Genomic DNA, 16,732 nt, shown 5'->3' with positions numbered 1-16,732 from the left:
ACAAACAACAAAGGTTGGTTTGCAGATGTAGCAGTCTATCAAGAAGGCAAATGGAATATTGGCCTTCATTGCTAACGGAATTGAATTTAAGAGCAGGAAGGTTATGCTGCAAGTAGATGGGGTACTGGTGAGGCCACACCTGGAGTATTGTGTGCAGTTCTGGTCTACTTGAGGAAGGATATACTGGCTTTGGAGGCAGAGGAGTTTCAGCAGGTTGATTCCAGAGATGAGGGGGTTAGTCTATGAGGAGAGATTGAGTCCAACGGGATTCACTACCAAGCACGTTTTTCCCTCCCTCCCGCCTTTCTACTTTTTGCAGGGATCATTCCCTACATGCCTCCCTTGTCCACTCGTCCCCCCCATCCCTTCCCATTGATCGCCCTCCTGGCACTTTTCCTTGTAAACGGAACAAGTGCTACACCTGCCCTTACACTTCCTCCCTCACCACCATTCAGGGCCCCAAACAGTCCTTACAGGTGAGATGACACTTCACCTGTGAGTCGGCTGGTGTGGTATACTGCGTCCGGTGCTCCCAGTGTAGCCTTTTATATATTGGTGAGTCCTGACGCAGACTGGGAGACCGTTTCGCTGAACACCTACACTCGGTCCGCCAGAAAAAGCAGGATCTCCCAGTGGCCACACATTTTAATTCCACATCCCATTCCCATTCTGATATGTCTATCCATGGTCTCCTCTACTGTCAAAATGAATCCAAACTCAGATTGGAGGAACAACACCTTATATACTGGCTGGCTAGCCTCCAACCTGATGGCATGAACATTGACTTCTCTAACTTCTGTTAATGCCCCTCATCCCCTTCTTACCCCATCCCTGACATATTTAGTTGTCTGCCTGTTCTCCATCTCCCTCTGGTGCTCCCCCCACTTTCTTTCTCCCGAGGCTTCCTGTCCCATGATTCTTTCCCTTCTTCAGCTCTGTATCACTTTCGCCAATCACCTTTCCAGCTCTTAGCTTCATCCCACCCTCTCCGGTCTTCTCCTATCATTTCGCATTTCCCGCTCCCCCCACTACTTTCAAATCTCTTACTATCTTTCCTTTCAGTTAGTCCTGACGAAGGGTCTCGGCCCGAAACGTCGACAGCTTTTCTCCCTATGGATGCTGCCTGGCCTGTTGTGTTCCACCAGCATTGTGTTGTTGTTTGAATTTCCAGCATCTGCAGATTTCCTCATATTAGTTTAAGTCATATTAATTTATTGTTAAACATTGCATGGACAAGCAAGAAAGTGCTAACATTGAAGAGGGGTTCAAAGCAGGTCCATGAAATGATCCCAGGATTGAAAAGCTTGTAATATGAAGAGCATTTGTTGAAAGATCTTGATGTGGAAAGTATGTTTCCTGTGATGGCGGAGTCTAAGACCAGAGGACAGCCTCAGAGTAGAGGAGTGTACTTTTATAATGGAGATGAGGAGGAATTTCTTCAGCCAGAGAATGGTGAATCTGTGGAATTTGTTACCATAGGGGATATGGAGGTCAAGTCACTGGGTGTATTTAAGGCAGAGGTTGATAGATTCATGATTAGTCAGGACATGAAGGGATATGGGGAGAAGGGAGGAGAATGGGGCTGAGAAGGGAAAATGGATCAGCCTTGATGAAACAACAGAGTAGACCAGATGTGCCATATAGTCTAATTCTGCTGCAATATCTTATTGTCTAAATCATGATGTTTTTTCCCCACATTTTTAGGTATAATAATGTATTGGATGCTTGCTGTCTGTATCCTGACATAGAAATTTTACCTTCTGGAGATATGACTGAGGTATGAAGCGATGTGAAATTCTTTGACTGGACATACAGTCAAACTTTCCACTGATATCAGTGGAAATGTATACTAAATGATCTATAGGTCAGAGCCTGCAACATCAAGGCACTTATTCTTCAAATTAAACTTTTAAACTCAACTCTACATATTGTGAAGGCAGTAAGCTGGGTCTTAAAATTTGACCGAATAATCCACAGAAGTATACAAAATCAATTCTGGCCTCTCACAAATCTCCGTTTTAATTGTTCCATCATTGGCAGCAGTGATTTCAGCTCCTATGGCTGAAAGAGCTCCTAAATGTAGTTTCAGCCCAATCTACTCCTCTACCTTTATATCATTCTTCAAAATAACATTAAAGTCTTAATTATTGATAATGTTTCTGGTTGTGTGCCCAAATATTATGTCTGTGAATCAAAATTTGCTTCATAATGTTTCTAAAATCATTGATTACTACAGCACAGAAATAGGCCTTTTAGCCCATTTAGTCCATCCTGACCTGATTCTCTGCCGAGACCCATCTATGTGCACCTGGACCATATCCTTCCAAAACTCTCCCATCCATGTACCCATACAAACTTCTCTTAACTGTTACAACTGAACTCGCATCTACCACTTCTGCTGGCAGATTGCTCCACACCAGAACTGCCCTCTGAGTGAAGAATTTTCCCAGCAGAGTCCCCTTAAATTTCTCGCCCTTCACCTAAAACCTATGACCTCTAACTCTAGTTTCACCCAACCTGATGGGAAATGCCTGCATACATTCACCCTATCTACACCCCTCACAATTTTGTATACCTCTATGAGATCTCCTCTCATTCTCCTGCACACCAGGAAATGAAGTCTTAACCTATTCAACATTTCCCTGCAACTGATGTCTTCAGCAACATCCTTGTAAATTTTCTATTACCTCTTTCAGTATAATAGATATCTTTACCATAGTTTGGTGACAAGAACTGCACACAGTACTTCAAATTCGGCCTCACCAACATCTTGTACAACTGCAACACACACACAAAATGCTGCAGGCACTCAGCAGGTCAGGCAGCGTCTATGGAAATGGATGAACAGTTGGTGTTTCAGGCTGAGACCTTTCTTCAGGATTGAAAAGGAAAGGAGAAGATATCAGAATAAAAAGGTGGGGGGAAAGGAAGCAGGATATCTAGAAGGAGATGGGCTGGGAAGATAAAGGGTTGAAGAAGGAGGAATCTGATTGGAGAGGAGAGTGGACCATGGGAGAAAGGGAATGAGGAGGGGACCCAGGGGGAAGTGGTAGGCAGGTGAGAAGAGGTAAGGGGCCAGAGTGAGAAATAGAAGCACAGAGGAGGATGGATGTGGAGACTCTTGGGGTAGTAGATGAGGACAAGCAGAAGGAAATCTTATCACAGTTAAGACGGCAGGAAGATGTGGTGAGCTCAGATATTCAGGATGTTCACCTGCTCTGTCTCAGACTGGCTTGTGCAGACAGAACTTCCCTGACTTGTCTCCAAAGTCACAATTCTGAATTTCTCTGCAAGTGGTCAGGGAAGGAAAGACTTAGTTAAACCATCACAGTTTACCTTCTGCATATGGAGACCCTTGATTCTCTGACACTGGGGCACTACACCTTTGCTCATTCTCTCAATGTCTGAGCCACAAGCAGCTACTGCAGAACTGCCCAGCCTCATTGAAAAGAGTACAGTTTCCCACTTCTTGCAGCTATTGCTATAGTGACTTTAATGAAATTTAATGTCCAGATTGGTTCATGGAGACTAGACAGAATCAACAGTTAAAAATAATCTTTCAATAATGATTGAAGGCTGGATCAAAGGGATGAATTGTAAGTTGTTTCTAATATGCAACATGGCATATAAAATTGATATTTTAAGCAATTCTGATGATAAAGAACCTGTAGGTTAAGTTAGAGCTTTCACCATGTATCAATAATCATTAAGATGAAACTAATGAAAATTGACAGAGTTTGCATAGTGAGGAAAGTTGTCAAAGGGTTCAGCAGGAAATAGATCAGTCAGAAATTGGGCAAAGAAATGACAGATGGATGGACAGACAGTGTGGTGTTTGCAATTTGAAGGGTAAACATAAGGGGAAAGTATACAGTAAATAGCAGGATCCTTAGGAGCATTGAAGTACAGAAGAATTTTGGGGTGCAAGAGCATAACTCCACTACAAGGGGCAACATAAGTTGATAGGGTGGTAAATAAGATATAAAAATCAGGAATTCATTTTCTAATTGTGTAAAACTCTGGTTGAAGTATAGTGTGCAGTTTTGGTTATTGTGTTACAGGAAGCATGTGGAGACTTTGGAGAGAAGGCAGAAGTTCACCAGGATATTGCCTACATAAGAAGTTGGACACACTTTGATTGTTTACTGTGGAGCATGATAGATGTATACAAAACAGCAATAAATATGAGGCAGTTAGTTTTCTTTATTGCTCAGGGTGGGAGTATAAGATAATAGAGAACCAAGAGAAGGAGGAAATTTTAAGGAGATTTATAAGGTAAGTTAGTCCACAGAGTGTGGTAGGTTCCAAGAATGTGCTGCCAGGGGAAATGGTAAAAGCAAATATAATAGCAATATTTAGGAGGAATTAGACAGGCATAGGCACAGACAATGAATTGAAGGATATAAGCCATGTGCAAGTAGGTGGGATTAGTTTGGATTCCTATCATGGTCAGCAGAGACACAATGGGCTGAATAGCCTGTTGACTATTCTACACTTGGGCCACTTTATTAGGTACACCGGTACACCTGCTTGTTAACGCAAATATCTAATGAACCAATCATGTCACAGCAACTCAAAGCATTAAAAGCATGCAGGCATGGTCACGAGGTTCAGATGTTGTTCAGATCAAATATCAGAATATGAAATAAATGTGATCTAAGTGACTTTGACCATGAAATCATTGATGATGCCAATCAGGTTTTTTTAAGTATCTCAGAAACTGCTGATCTCCTGGGATTTTCACACATAACAGTCTCTAGAGTTTACAGAGAATGGTGGATAAAACAAAAAAAAAATCCAGGGAGTGGCAGTTCTGTGGGTGATAATGCCTTGTTAATGAGAGAGGTCAGAAGAGACTGGTTCAAACAGACAGGAAAGCAACAGAATCTCAAATAACCACACAATACAATAATGGTATGCAGAAGAGCATCTTTGAACACACAATACTGCAAACCTTGAAGTGGATGGGCTCCAGCAGCAGAAGACCAAGAACATACTCAAAGACCTGCACCTAGTAAAGTGTCCACTGAGTGTACACATGTGCTTTGTTCAACCAAGGACAGTGGTGTTTCTTTTGTGAATGAAATTTTGACAACCAGCGTGTTTTGGACATTTTCAAGAAAGTGAGATAACACTTGGAGTATAGTGCACAGAAGGAATATACAGGCAGTATAACAAAGGTTTAGTAGACTGATTTCAGGGTGGTGGAACACTTATATGAGGATAAATTGGATCAATTAGGCTTGTATTCTCGAATGTGGAGAAATTAGTGGAGTTCTCATTGAAATCGCAAAATTCTGACAGGTCTAGGCAAACTATCTGCAGGTAGGGTGATGGTCTTGGCTGGAGAATAGGGATGGTGGTGTAGAACGAAGGATAGTCTAAGGAAATAGGATAAACATTTTGAATTGAAAAAAGAAATTTCTTCTCTCGAAAGCTGGTGAGCTGGAGGTATTCTCTGCTTCAAGAAGGATGTGGAAGTCGGATTCACACAAAAGCATCAACTCAAGGATTGAGGGCACTGACTATTTTATACAATATTAACTTGACTTTATCCCATTTTTACTAATCTCTTGCCAACTCTGATATTTGGAGTTATAATCTCATGCAACATGAAAGCACGCATTGGTGTCCAACTGCTCCATGCTGTCCAAGATTCTCATCTAACCTAGTCCCATTTACCTGTCTTTTGCCATATCCTTCTAAACACTTTCTATTCATGTACCTGTCAAAGTACCTTTTGAAATGTTGTTAATGTACCTGCCTCAACCACTCACTCTGATAACTCAATCCATATACTGACCACGCTTTGGGTGAAAAGCTTACCTCTCAGTTTCCTATTAAATATCTCCATTTTCACCTTAAACCTATGCACTTTAGTTACTGATATCCCCAACCATTGGAAAATATTGTGTTCATTGACTATACCCATGCTTCTTATGACTTTAACATCTCTATAAGATCACCTCTCATTCTCCGATGAAAACAGTCTAAACCTGCTCAACCTTTCACCATAAATCAGTCCTTTGAGTCCTGGCGACATCCTCATAAATCTCTTCTGCATTGTTTCCAACTTAATGACTTCTTCCCTGTAGCAAGGTGGCCAAAATTGGATGCAATATTCTAAGTGCAGCCTCACCAATGTCTGGTACATTTGAGTTTGTGAGTTTGGTTTTATGGTTTCATATGTACTCTCTTCCCCTTCTACGTTCTTCATGTATGAGCTCAAACAATGACTGTTGTCAGTTGAGTCATGGACAGGAGGTATAAATTAATTAGGTTCTGCCTCTTCCAGTAACTCTGGAAGTATATTAACAAACAAGTGATCGTGGGTCATCATTCAAGATTAAGAATCCAAGCTGAATTTCTATACCTACTATTCATTGTAAGGGTCCCAGGCTAGTTGTAAAATGCCTTCAGGCTCATTTTTCCTATTATACCTGTCAGTACTGATAGTTTAACTGCCAGATCAATGTTGAAAGTAAACACGATCCTTTTTCTGAAGAATGGTTTTGACTTAAGCCATGCTTTTGAAGTTTCTGTAATTCCGTCAAGTCATGGAGCATGGAGTTCAAGAGTTATGTTCTGTAGTTAAGCCGTGGAAGCTCAGAGTTGTTACAAAAATCTGAAAATTATCATGATGCGGAACAATGAATTTACATGAAAGTTATGTCTGGTAATTTTAATTTATTTTTCATCTTTTGGAGCCTCAGTTGATTAAAGTCTACTTTAACTATTTCATTTTATTCAATAATGTTTTTTAAGTCGAGTGAAATTTAATTAATTCCTTTATAATTCATTATAAAGGAATTTTATAATGATGGTTCAACACTATCAGGAACTCAAAATTCCCATCGTATTTTTAACTTTACAAGTTACTTTTGGATACGTATTCCTACATTTACAAATCTTCACCATAGATTGGAGAACATGGTGCCAACCTCAGTGGAGGGCAGAGACAACGGATTAGTCTTGCACGTGCTTTATACAGTGAACCAAGTACTTTCCTTCTGGATGACCCACTGAGTGCAGTAGATGCCCATGTTGGAGCTCACATGTTTACAAATGCTATTAAGACGGGAATGAAAGGGAAGACAGTTCTCTTTGTCACCCATCAGCTTCAGGTAGGTACTTCTTAATAAAATCTGAAAGTATATATTGCAGGCAAAGGCTTGAAGAATAAATTAATCCTAGTAATACCAATCAGAAATACAATTTTCACTTTGGGATAACCATAGAATGATAGAGATCTACAGGACAGAAAGAGAGCCATTTTGTCACTGTTCTCTTGCTGACTAAAACGTGATCTATATAGGTTTATGGACTTCGTGGTTCTCAGTCCTATGTCCCTATAAGTTAACACATACAAAATGCTGGAGGAACTCAGCAGGTCAGTCAATACATATGAAAAGGAATAAAGAATCGACATTTTGGGCCAGGATCCTGAGTCTTGATAAAGGGCCTTGGCTTGAAATGTTGACTCTTTATTCATTTCCATAGATGTTGCCTGACCAGCTGAGTCCCTCATCCATTTTGTATGCATTACTCTGGATTTCCAGTATCTGCAGAACCTCTTGTGCTTTTGTCCTTATAACTTGCAGATTTTTCATTTTTAAAAATGAGCAGTATTTTTTATACCGTTCTCTGGGACCTAAGCTGACATGATATATATAATCTGTTTTCTCGAAAAGTATTATCTTTACATGGTTTCACTCAGTTCTTAGGTCCAATTTCATGTGTAAACTTCGATGTTGATGTAGTCTTAAATCAGATGAAAACTGGATTGAATACTTCAGTTCTTATGTTTTTCTTCTCCAGTATCTTATAGATTGTGATGAAGTGCTGTTCATGCGGGACGGATGTATTACTGAACAAGGCACGCATGAGGAGCTAATGATGCTTAACGAAGAATATGCTGCGCTGTTTAATAGCATGCAGCAAGCTGTAAGTGTAACATGGTGAGATGACACATAAACATGAAAGCAACTTGATAAAACATCGGAAGAGTAGAGTTATTCAGTCATCTATGCCTTCTCTTTATTGTAGAATCATAGAATAGTATAGAACAGAAGATCTGTTGATTATGCACTTGCTCTTCCTAAGAACAATCCATTTAGTTCCATGTAACACACACAACATGCTGGAGGAGCTCAACAGGCCAGGCAGCATCTATGGAAAAAAGTACAGTCGACGTTTCGGGTCAAGACCCTTCAGCAGGACCATTACTGCTCTTGTATTATCATGTCTTTTTAATTTACTTCTGTATCAAATAATTATCCAGTTGCCCCTTTGAGGCTTCTGTTATATTTATTGTACCTGCCTCTACTACCACACCTGGCAATGTGTACCATGCACCCACCATTGTGTAAACAAATTTACCTCTGGTATATCCCTCCAATCACCTTAAAATTACACCAATCATTGCCAAGTTTATTCTTTTGGGAAAACATGTACAACATCTGAAGTTCTTAATTCCTTTGGCAATATTTTACTTTCTGAGGACTATTAAAAGAGTATACAGTAGATAGTTCCTCACTTTCTTAAGTATTTTATGATGTGTCCTTTCTATACCCTACTGACTTAACTGCATTAAGTTCTTGGCTTTAACATGGCTTTTCTTAAGTTTAAAGATAACGTGGCTTTTCTTGCACCATGTTATCACAGTTTATCTCAGTCTGCTGTACTTAAACCTCTTTGTATACCATACCTTCGGTAAAATTTATAAGCAAATATCATGAAGAACATCTAGCAACTGCCTAATTATCCTTATGGAATCTGAGCTTCGAACACTGTGATGCATCAGGGAGAGGGAGAGATACCTGGACACTGTTTTAGGAAGCAGTCACACCCATTAGATTAACTTCTTTAATTCAGTCTGAGGCCAGAGACAAGAGGGTGTGACTGCAAATTAGGCAGATAGGGAGATCCAAAAGGTGTTGGAGAAGTCCTTAAGCTTGCCCAACAGATCTGAGATTGTTGATCTATGTGAGAATGAGCAACTGAACTGTGGGACTGTGGTTCAGGGAGCTGTTAAAGAGGAAAGTGAGAAGAGAAATGTAGTTGCAGTTGGGGTTAGTATAGTCAAGGGAACAGACACAATTCTCTGTCATAATGATCGAGAGTCTCGAAGGCTGAGTTGTCTGCTCTGTGCTCGGTTCGGAATATCTGACCTAATTGGCAGATGAATTTGGTATGGGAGTGGAAATATCCATTTGTCATCCAATGTGGTTGCCAATGACATAGGAAGAACAAGGAAAAGGGCTCTGATGAGGCTTTTTGAGCAGCTAGGTAATAAATAAAAGAAAAACAGAACCAAAAAAGTAATAATCTCTAGTTCATTAGAGTCACTTGCAAATTGTCACAGGGATATAAGGTCACAGAGTTTAATGCATTGGTGTGTGAGAAATGTGTTTGAGTTCATAGGATATTGGCACCAGTACTGGGGAAGGAGTGAGCTGTTCCAATGGTTCTGGCTCCACCTGAACAATACTGGGACCAGGATCCTGGTGAAGAGGAGAAGAGCAGTCCAAAAAATGGTGTTTAAAGGGGACACTGGTAGGGATAACAGTACAGCAGCAAAGGTTGAATTTTATGGGAGTAATTCAGAAGATGCAGGATTGGTTCATCTCAAAGAAGAAGGATCATTCTGATGGGAGCGAGAGGTGACCATAGCTAACAAGGAAAATCAAAGACAGCTTAAAAGTAAAGAAGAAGTCATACCTGGTGGGGGGAATGTTATTGAATCCTACCAAATATTGAAATGCTTAGATCAGTAGTTCTCAAACTTTTTTGTGTTATTGTCTCCTTGCACATCACGATGCAATAGGAATTGCAAGTTGGAAACTGTGACAAATAATTGCAAAACTCATTCAAATCTAGTAGTAGCTCATTAGTAGTACAACTATCACTACTTTATTACTTTTTCACCTTTCTATGAGATGGAAGGGCTTGGTGCAGTGATATCAACTTCTCAACATCAGGCTGAATGTAACTCAGAAGGAATCTCAGATCCTCAAGTTCAGTAATTTGCAGTCTGTTTTGTTGCTTGGAAAGAAGTTGGGTGACTGCACTTAAAACATGCCCCACTAAATATCATGTTGGAAAGGCAATAAAGAACACCTTAACCTTTTTTCACAGTGCAGGATAGTGTTCCAGAGATTTCTTTCTGTAACCAAAAGTCGTTATCTAATTTTTTTTGAACCTCAGCTTCAGCTCAAAGTAATTTTGTGTGAGATCAATTCTTCTTCCATTCTTCCTGTTAATTCCTCATTACAACAGTTCAGGAATGGATTTATTACCAATCTGGAATTCAGATTGAGAGAAGATTTTCAAATTTTTCCGACATGTTTTTATGCAGCTCACCCAGGTGGGCACGGTATACTTGAAGATCTGGTATTCTTTCTTCCTCTGGCAACTCAGAGAGGCTCAGAAATTGGGAAAAGTCATGACAGCCAATGTTGCGTTTAAACAGGGTTAACTTGGACAGAAATGTGGAGATGACTGATTTTACTTTGATGAGATTCACATTACTTCCTTGCAGTTCATTAAACTTTGCAAATAATTCTGACAAATAAGCACTGTTGTGCCTAATATTCTTGAGTTGATTATTGAATGAAACATTTGAGTCTTCAAAGAATTTTATCATAGTTATAAAAAACGCATAAAAGCATCTCGGGCAGTTTCCTTTTGAAAACCACCTGACTTCTGTATGCAACAGCAAGCATTCAAGCTGTTCATCATTTGCAATACAAAGCTCTGGAAGTGATCAAAAATTGAGAACATAGGACTTGATTTTATTTACTGTTGTGATAATTGTATTTAATTATTTTTGTAGTTAATTACAGGGATTTTGTGAGAAGATATTGCCTGTGAATTAATTATACAGTGAATGGTAAATATGATAGGGACAGCTTTTTCAAAAAAAGTAATAACTCCACACTGTCATCCTGTCATTGATGGTGCCTCAATTGTTGCACAAGCAGGAATGTTGGTGAGCAGAATGTCTTTCACTTTGAAAAACTGATCAGCAATCCAAAATATTCACTCCTCTTTCATGTCTGTTTCTAGTACTCTTTCAAAATAACAACTCTTGAACCATGCTCTCAGCTTTTATGAAGCAAATATAACCAAGAAACAATGAATCATTGCCTGGAAAAGTTGACTCATCCAACTGCAGAACAAATTCTGTTGTCCTTAATATATTCCGCATTCTCAGATATTTCATCCATTTGTCTTTGAACAGAGTTGTTGCTGAGCAGAATCACTTTAATAATTTGCTCTGGTGACTTATGTACTTATGAATCTCCTTTACTCCAGAATCAGACTTCCTCCAATTGTATGAGGCTTTCCAGATTTAGTGATGATGAAGGAAATGAATGAAGCATGCAAACCATCACTGTTTTTTGTGAAGTGCTGGCAAATACTGTATGTTTTGAAGTGTTTTTTGTTTTTGAAAGTTTTCACAAAGTTTTCTTTGCTTTATCAGAGTGTTTTCTCTTCAAATGTTCAAGGAACCTGGAAGTTTCATTATCGGTTTTGAAAAATCTTTTTCACACAACAGACACATTGGTTGCTCGGTTCTGGTATAAATCCATATTCCAGATACTGTCTACAGTTCCTTTTCATTTGGTCTGCTTCTGTCATTTTTGTTATGGATTAATGACCACAGTCAATCATCTATTAATAAAGTGCAACCTCAAGTGCTGCGATCAATAAAGGGGAAAGTTATGACATCATCATAGCTCAGACAAAACCTGGCTCTCTGCCTTAAGGTACATAAAGTGTGGCAGCAATATCTCATTTGGGCTATGAGCTAGAGAAATGCTGTCAAAATCATTGGAAAGGGTGGATTCTGAACTTTACCCCATTGAATGCTTTATCTTAGTTCATAGGAATTGCACTGGAATGGTACTGGCTAACACTGATAGTGAACAACAGTAGTGCACGGGCAGTGCCTGTAAATAACATGATTTCTTCAGTTCATATTTCTGATGATATGCCAGATATAGAAGTGTCACATTGCATTTCAACAGCTTTAAAGCACTTCAATCAAAGTCTAAGAGAATGATGGGTTAGCAAGAGCTGAGGAGATCATTTGATCTTTGTCATCAATTATGAGGCACTGAGGATCAAATGTTTATAATAAGTAATTAATTTCTTAAATTAAACTTGTAATCCCCCAGCTATACACCCCCAAAGAAACTCACACTGCCCCCCCCCAAAGGGGCAATATTGCCCACTTTGGGGACCACTGTCCAAGACAGAAAGGACATGGAGAGGGTGTTTCCAATAGCGGGAGAGTCTAGGAGTAGAGGGCACAGTCTCAAATTAGAAGGTTGCCTCTTTATAACAGTGATGAGGAAGAATTTTTTCCAACAGAAAGTGGTGAATCTGTTGAATTCATTGCCATAGATGGCAGTGAAGGCCAGAACTTTGGGTACATTTAAAGCAGAGGTTGGCATCACAAGCCATCTCACAGGCAAAGTGGGAGTTCCAAACTAAACTTGAATCAATGAAGGATGCTCAACAGCTATGGCAGGGAGTACCTATTGCCTCTTATAAAGTGAAATCAAGCAACATTTGTGATGACAGGGCTTTGCTTCCAGGTGAGCTCAATGTGTTTCATGTTCATTTTGGCCATAAAAACATGGAGAAACCATCACAAGCTCCCACAGGCTCTGATGATCCTGTGATTTTAGTCTCTGAGGCTGATATGAGAGCACCCTTTGGAAGGGTCAGCCCATGGAAAACATTCAGCCCAGGTAGCCAACCTGACTGAGTACTAATGACCTGTGCTGATCAACTAGTTGTAATGTACACTGGTGTCTTTATCTCACTTTGACAGTCTGATGTACTCACCTGCTTTATGCAGGCTTAAATTATACTGGTGCCTAAGAAGAATGTGATAACTTGCCTCAATGTCTATCGTCCAGATGCAGTTAAGTCCCCAGTGATGAAGTGTTTTGAGAGGTTGGTGATGAAACATAGAAATTCTTGGCAGAGAAGCAACTTGGATCTGCTTTAATTTGCCTAGCAGAGCACCAAGACCACATCATATGCCATTTCATTGGCCCTTCACTTAACCCTGGAACATTTGGACAGCAAAGATGTTGTCAGGATGCTCTTTATTGACCACAGCTCAGCATTCAATACCTTCATCCCCTCATAACTAATCAATAATCTTCAAGATTTTTGGCTTCAAAACCTCCTTGTCCAATTGCACCCTCAATTTCCTTACTTGCAGAACCAAGTCAGTTCGGATTAGCAACAACATCTTCCGTGATCTCCATCAGCACAGGTGCACCACAAGACTGTGTGCTTAGCCCTTGCTCTACTCACTTTACATTTGTGACTGTGTGGTTAAGTACAGTTCCAATGCCATATTTAAGTTGGCTGAATCAACAGTGGAGATGAATCAGCTCTGAGTGGAGAAAGTGGCGGAAGACTGAAAATCTGGCTGAATGGTGCCACAACAACAACATTTCACTCAATGACAGCAAGACCAAGGAGATGATTATTGACTTCAATAGGAGGAAACTGGAGATCCATGAGCCAATTCTCATCGGGGGTTCAGAGTTGGAGAGGGTCAGCAACTTTATCATTTGTTATCATTTCGGAGGACCCGTCCTGGGCCAGCATAATTGCAATTATGAAGGAAGCCTGGCAATGCTTCTACATCCTTAGGTGAAGATTCAGCATGACATTTACAACTTTGACTAGTTTTTAAAAATGAGTGGTTGCAGGTATATTGACTGGCTGCATCTCAGCCTGGTATGGAAACACCAATGCCATTGAACGGAAACTTATACGAAAAGTAGCAGAAATTTTGTGACTTTGTATGGCTCAGTCCATCAAGGGTAAAGCCCTCCACACCCTTCAGCACATCTACATAGAGTGCTGTTGCAGGAAAGCAGCATCCAGCATCAGGGACTCTCACCATCCAGGCCACACTTTCTTTTCTCTGCTGCCTTCAGGAAGAAGGTACAGGAGCCTTAGAACTCACACCAGCAGGTTCAGGAAAAGTTATTACCAGTCCACCATCAGGCTCCTGAACCAGTGAAGATAATTTCATTCAACTTCACTTGCCCCATCACTGAACTGTTCCCACAGCCCAGGGGCTCACTTCCATGGACACTTCCTCTCATGTTCTCAATAATTATTGCATATTGATTTATTATTATTATTATTATTTGTCTTTCTTTTTTGTATTTGCGCAGTTTATGGTCTTGCATTGATTTATTGAGTATGCCTGCAAGAAAATGAATCTCAGTGTTGTATATGGTGAAATATATGTACTTTAATAATAAATTTACCTTGAACTTAGAGCTTAAAACTATATTGGATATGCCCAAGTACCTGGCTGTACTATTATGGTATTGATGAAGTGGTCTGTTTAGCAGATTTGGTCACAGAACAGAACCATCTGTATTGATTGTTCAGTTTCTAATCAGGGTGCCTGAGAATTGAATATCTATCTTCATTAACTTCAAAATTCGAAGTTCAAAGTACATTTATTAGCAAAGTATGTATACAGTATACAACCTTGATATTCATCTTCTTGCAGGCAGACATCAAACAACGAAACACCAGAGAACCCATTTAAAGAAAAACCCCACAACAAGAGTATCAACCTTGTGAAAAATAGAATAATTTATGCAAACAACAAAAAGTGAACAAATAACAGATGCCGAATTGAGTGAAACTAGTCCAGAAGCTAGTGGTTGCGGCCACAGCCACTGAGTCCGTCAGTTCAGCAGTGTAACTATGGCTGCAGTCCACAGTTGCAGATCCAGTTTTTGCCCCAGAGTACCTCAATCAAAACTTGCCTTCCAATAAGTAAGCTATGTTAGACTTATTTTTACTGTAGTTTTTAATATGACAAAAATGCAAAATTAGGCATTTTAAAGTTGGTCCAGCAGTACATTGAAACAATCTTCACAAACAGCTGCTGAACAGTTTGGAATTCCAGTGGATCCCGGTTATTGGGCCAGTGGTTAACTGGGGCAACTTTTTATTTGGGACAACTCTTGAAGGACAAAAATTAAATTGTGAAAGTAGCCAAGATTCCTTGATTTACTTGGGGCACTATGCCACTTAAGTAGGCTGGATACTATTACCGAACAGCTTCTAACTAGCATTAGTTGCATGCCCTTGTGAGGCCATTTAGACACTGCACTGTGCTTTGAGCTAAGAATTTTTAAATGTCAGTTGCGTGTGTTTGTGTTCAAAAGCAGAGATTTTTGTCACTCAGGGTTGGTGAGAAATAAACAGTAAGACAATTTAGACCTGTTTTGCTCACCATGGTTTCAAGCTTTCAGGCCAGAAATTGCCAGGTGTGAAAATGAAATGATTTCACTACTTCAAGTTAGGAATTACAGAGAATTTGAAGGCATTGACAATAATCTTGATTGCTAAGTTGAAAATGAAGATTTGGAGGCTGCAGTTTTCTAAGGTGTTGTGTGAAGGCAGTCCATTATCTGCAATAGGTGTCCATGTTGATTTTGTTCATTGAATGTCATTCAAAAGAACACAGTAGATGAATTCCTCTGTGGATAAGTGTTGGGAACTATTGTGCAGTTTTATAGTCATTGTACTCAGTTAAATAGTGGTTTGGTTTTTTCCTACCTTTTAACTATTTCTATTAACTATTTTAACTATTAACTTTGGCTAATTGTGGCAGCCAATTAATTGGGCCAAAATGTACTGGCTCTAATGTATCCCAATTAACTGGAATACACTCTATATCAAACTTCATGAAGTTGAGTGATGTTGACATTTTGTGCTTTTACCTTCAAGGAATTGCTTCTAGATTATTCCAAAATCAGATGACTAGTACAATATATGGAAGAAAAAAGCACCAAAAAATGTCAATTTACATTATTGTTGAACTGTAATAGCAGGTATTGATCCAGAGCTCTGTTGAATACACAGACTTCAAGAAACCAGAGATGATTGCTGTCTATAAATTGGAAAACTTATTTGAAACCTTCAAAAGCTTTCAGAAGTTTTATAGTTATTACTTTAATATAAAATCAAATCCAATTGATGATTTGGCTTGATAGTTGTGCTTTTACTTGACTCTAGAATAACTGCTGAGGCATGATTCAGTTGGATATGCAGCAGCCTGATGGGCAATAAAAGCTTGTAGGTACTCTCAATCAAAGAGAGACATAACAGTTAGAGCAGAAGTCATCGATCTGCATGAAGAATATTCATGTATACAGACACTAACAATCCTAAGCAACACACACAAAATGCTGGAGGAACTCAGCAGTTCATGCAACATCTATGGAAATGAATTAACGGTCGACATTTCAGGCCAAGACCATTTTTAGTGACTGAAAACAAAAGGGGAAGACAATAGAATACAAAGTTGGGGGGTGGGGGAATGGAAGATATCTTGAAGGTGATAGGTGAAACAAGGTGGTTAGGAAAGGTAAAGGGCTTTAGAGAGAGGAATCTGATAGGAGAGGAGACTGAACTGTAAGAGAAAGGGAAGCAGTAGGGCACCCAGGGAGAGGAGATAGGCAGTTGAGAAGAGGTAAGGGGCCAGAGTGGGGAAGAGAAGGAGAGGGGGAGGGAATTTTTTTACTGGAAAGAAAAATCAATGTTCATGCCATCAAGATGAAGACTACCAAGGCAGAATGTAAGGTTTTGCTCCTCCACCCTGAGGTAGGCCTCATCTTGGCACAATAGGAGGCCACGGACAAACATGTCAGAATGGGAATTAAAA

At 39.7% G+C, this 16,732-nt stretch overlaps 1 protein-coding gene across 1 annotated transcript in view; it reads left to right on the top strand.

Moving 5' to 3' along the window:
- Positions 1-16,732, top strand: part of LOC132398152 (ATP-binding cassette sub-family C member 5-like) — a 142,858-nt gene that overhangs the window by 73,204 nt on the left and 52,922 nt on the right. Inside the window, exons 14-16 of the mRNA XM_059977199.1 lie at positions 1,705-1,777; positions 6,921-7,124; positions 7,819-7,944. Coding sequence (XP_059833182.1) covers positions 1,705-1,777; positions 6,921-7,124; positions 7,819-7,944 — 403 coding nt within the window. The remainder of the gene's footprint in view (positions 1-1,704; positions 1,778-6,920; positions 7,125-7,818; positions 7,945-16,732) is intronic.

This window comes from Hypanus sabinus, chromosome 8 (assembly GCF_030144855.1).
Source record: "Hypanus sabinus isolate sHypSab1 chromosome 8, sHypSab1.hap1, whole genome shotgun sequence".
Classification (NCBI taxonomy): Eukaryota; Metazoa; Chordata; class Chondrichthyes; order Myliobatiformes; family Dasyatidae; genus Hypanus; species Hypanus sabinus.
The sequence above is the reverse complement of the archived record's forward strand: the minus strand, read 5'-3'. Positions and strand labels throughout refer to the sequence as shown.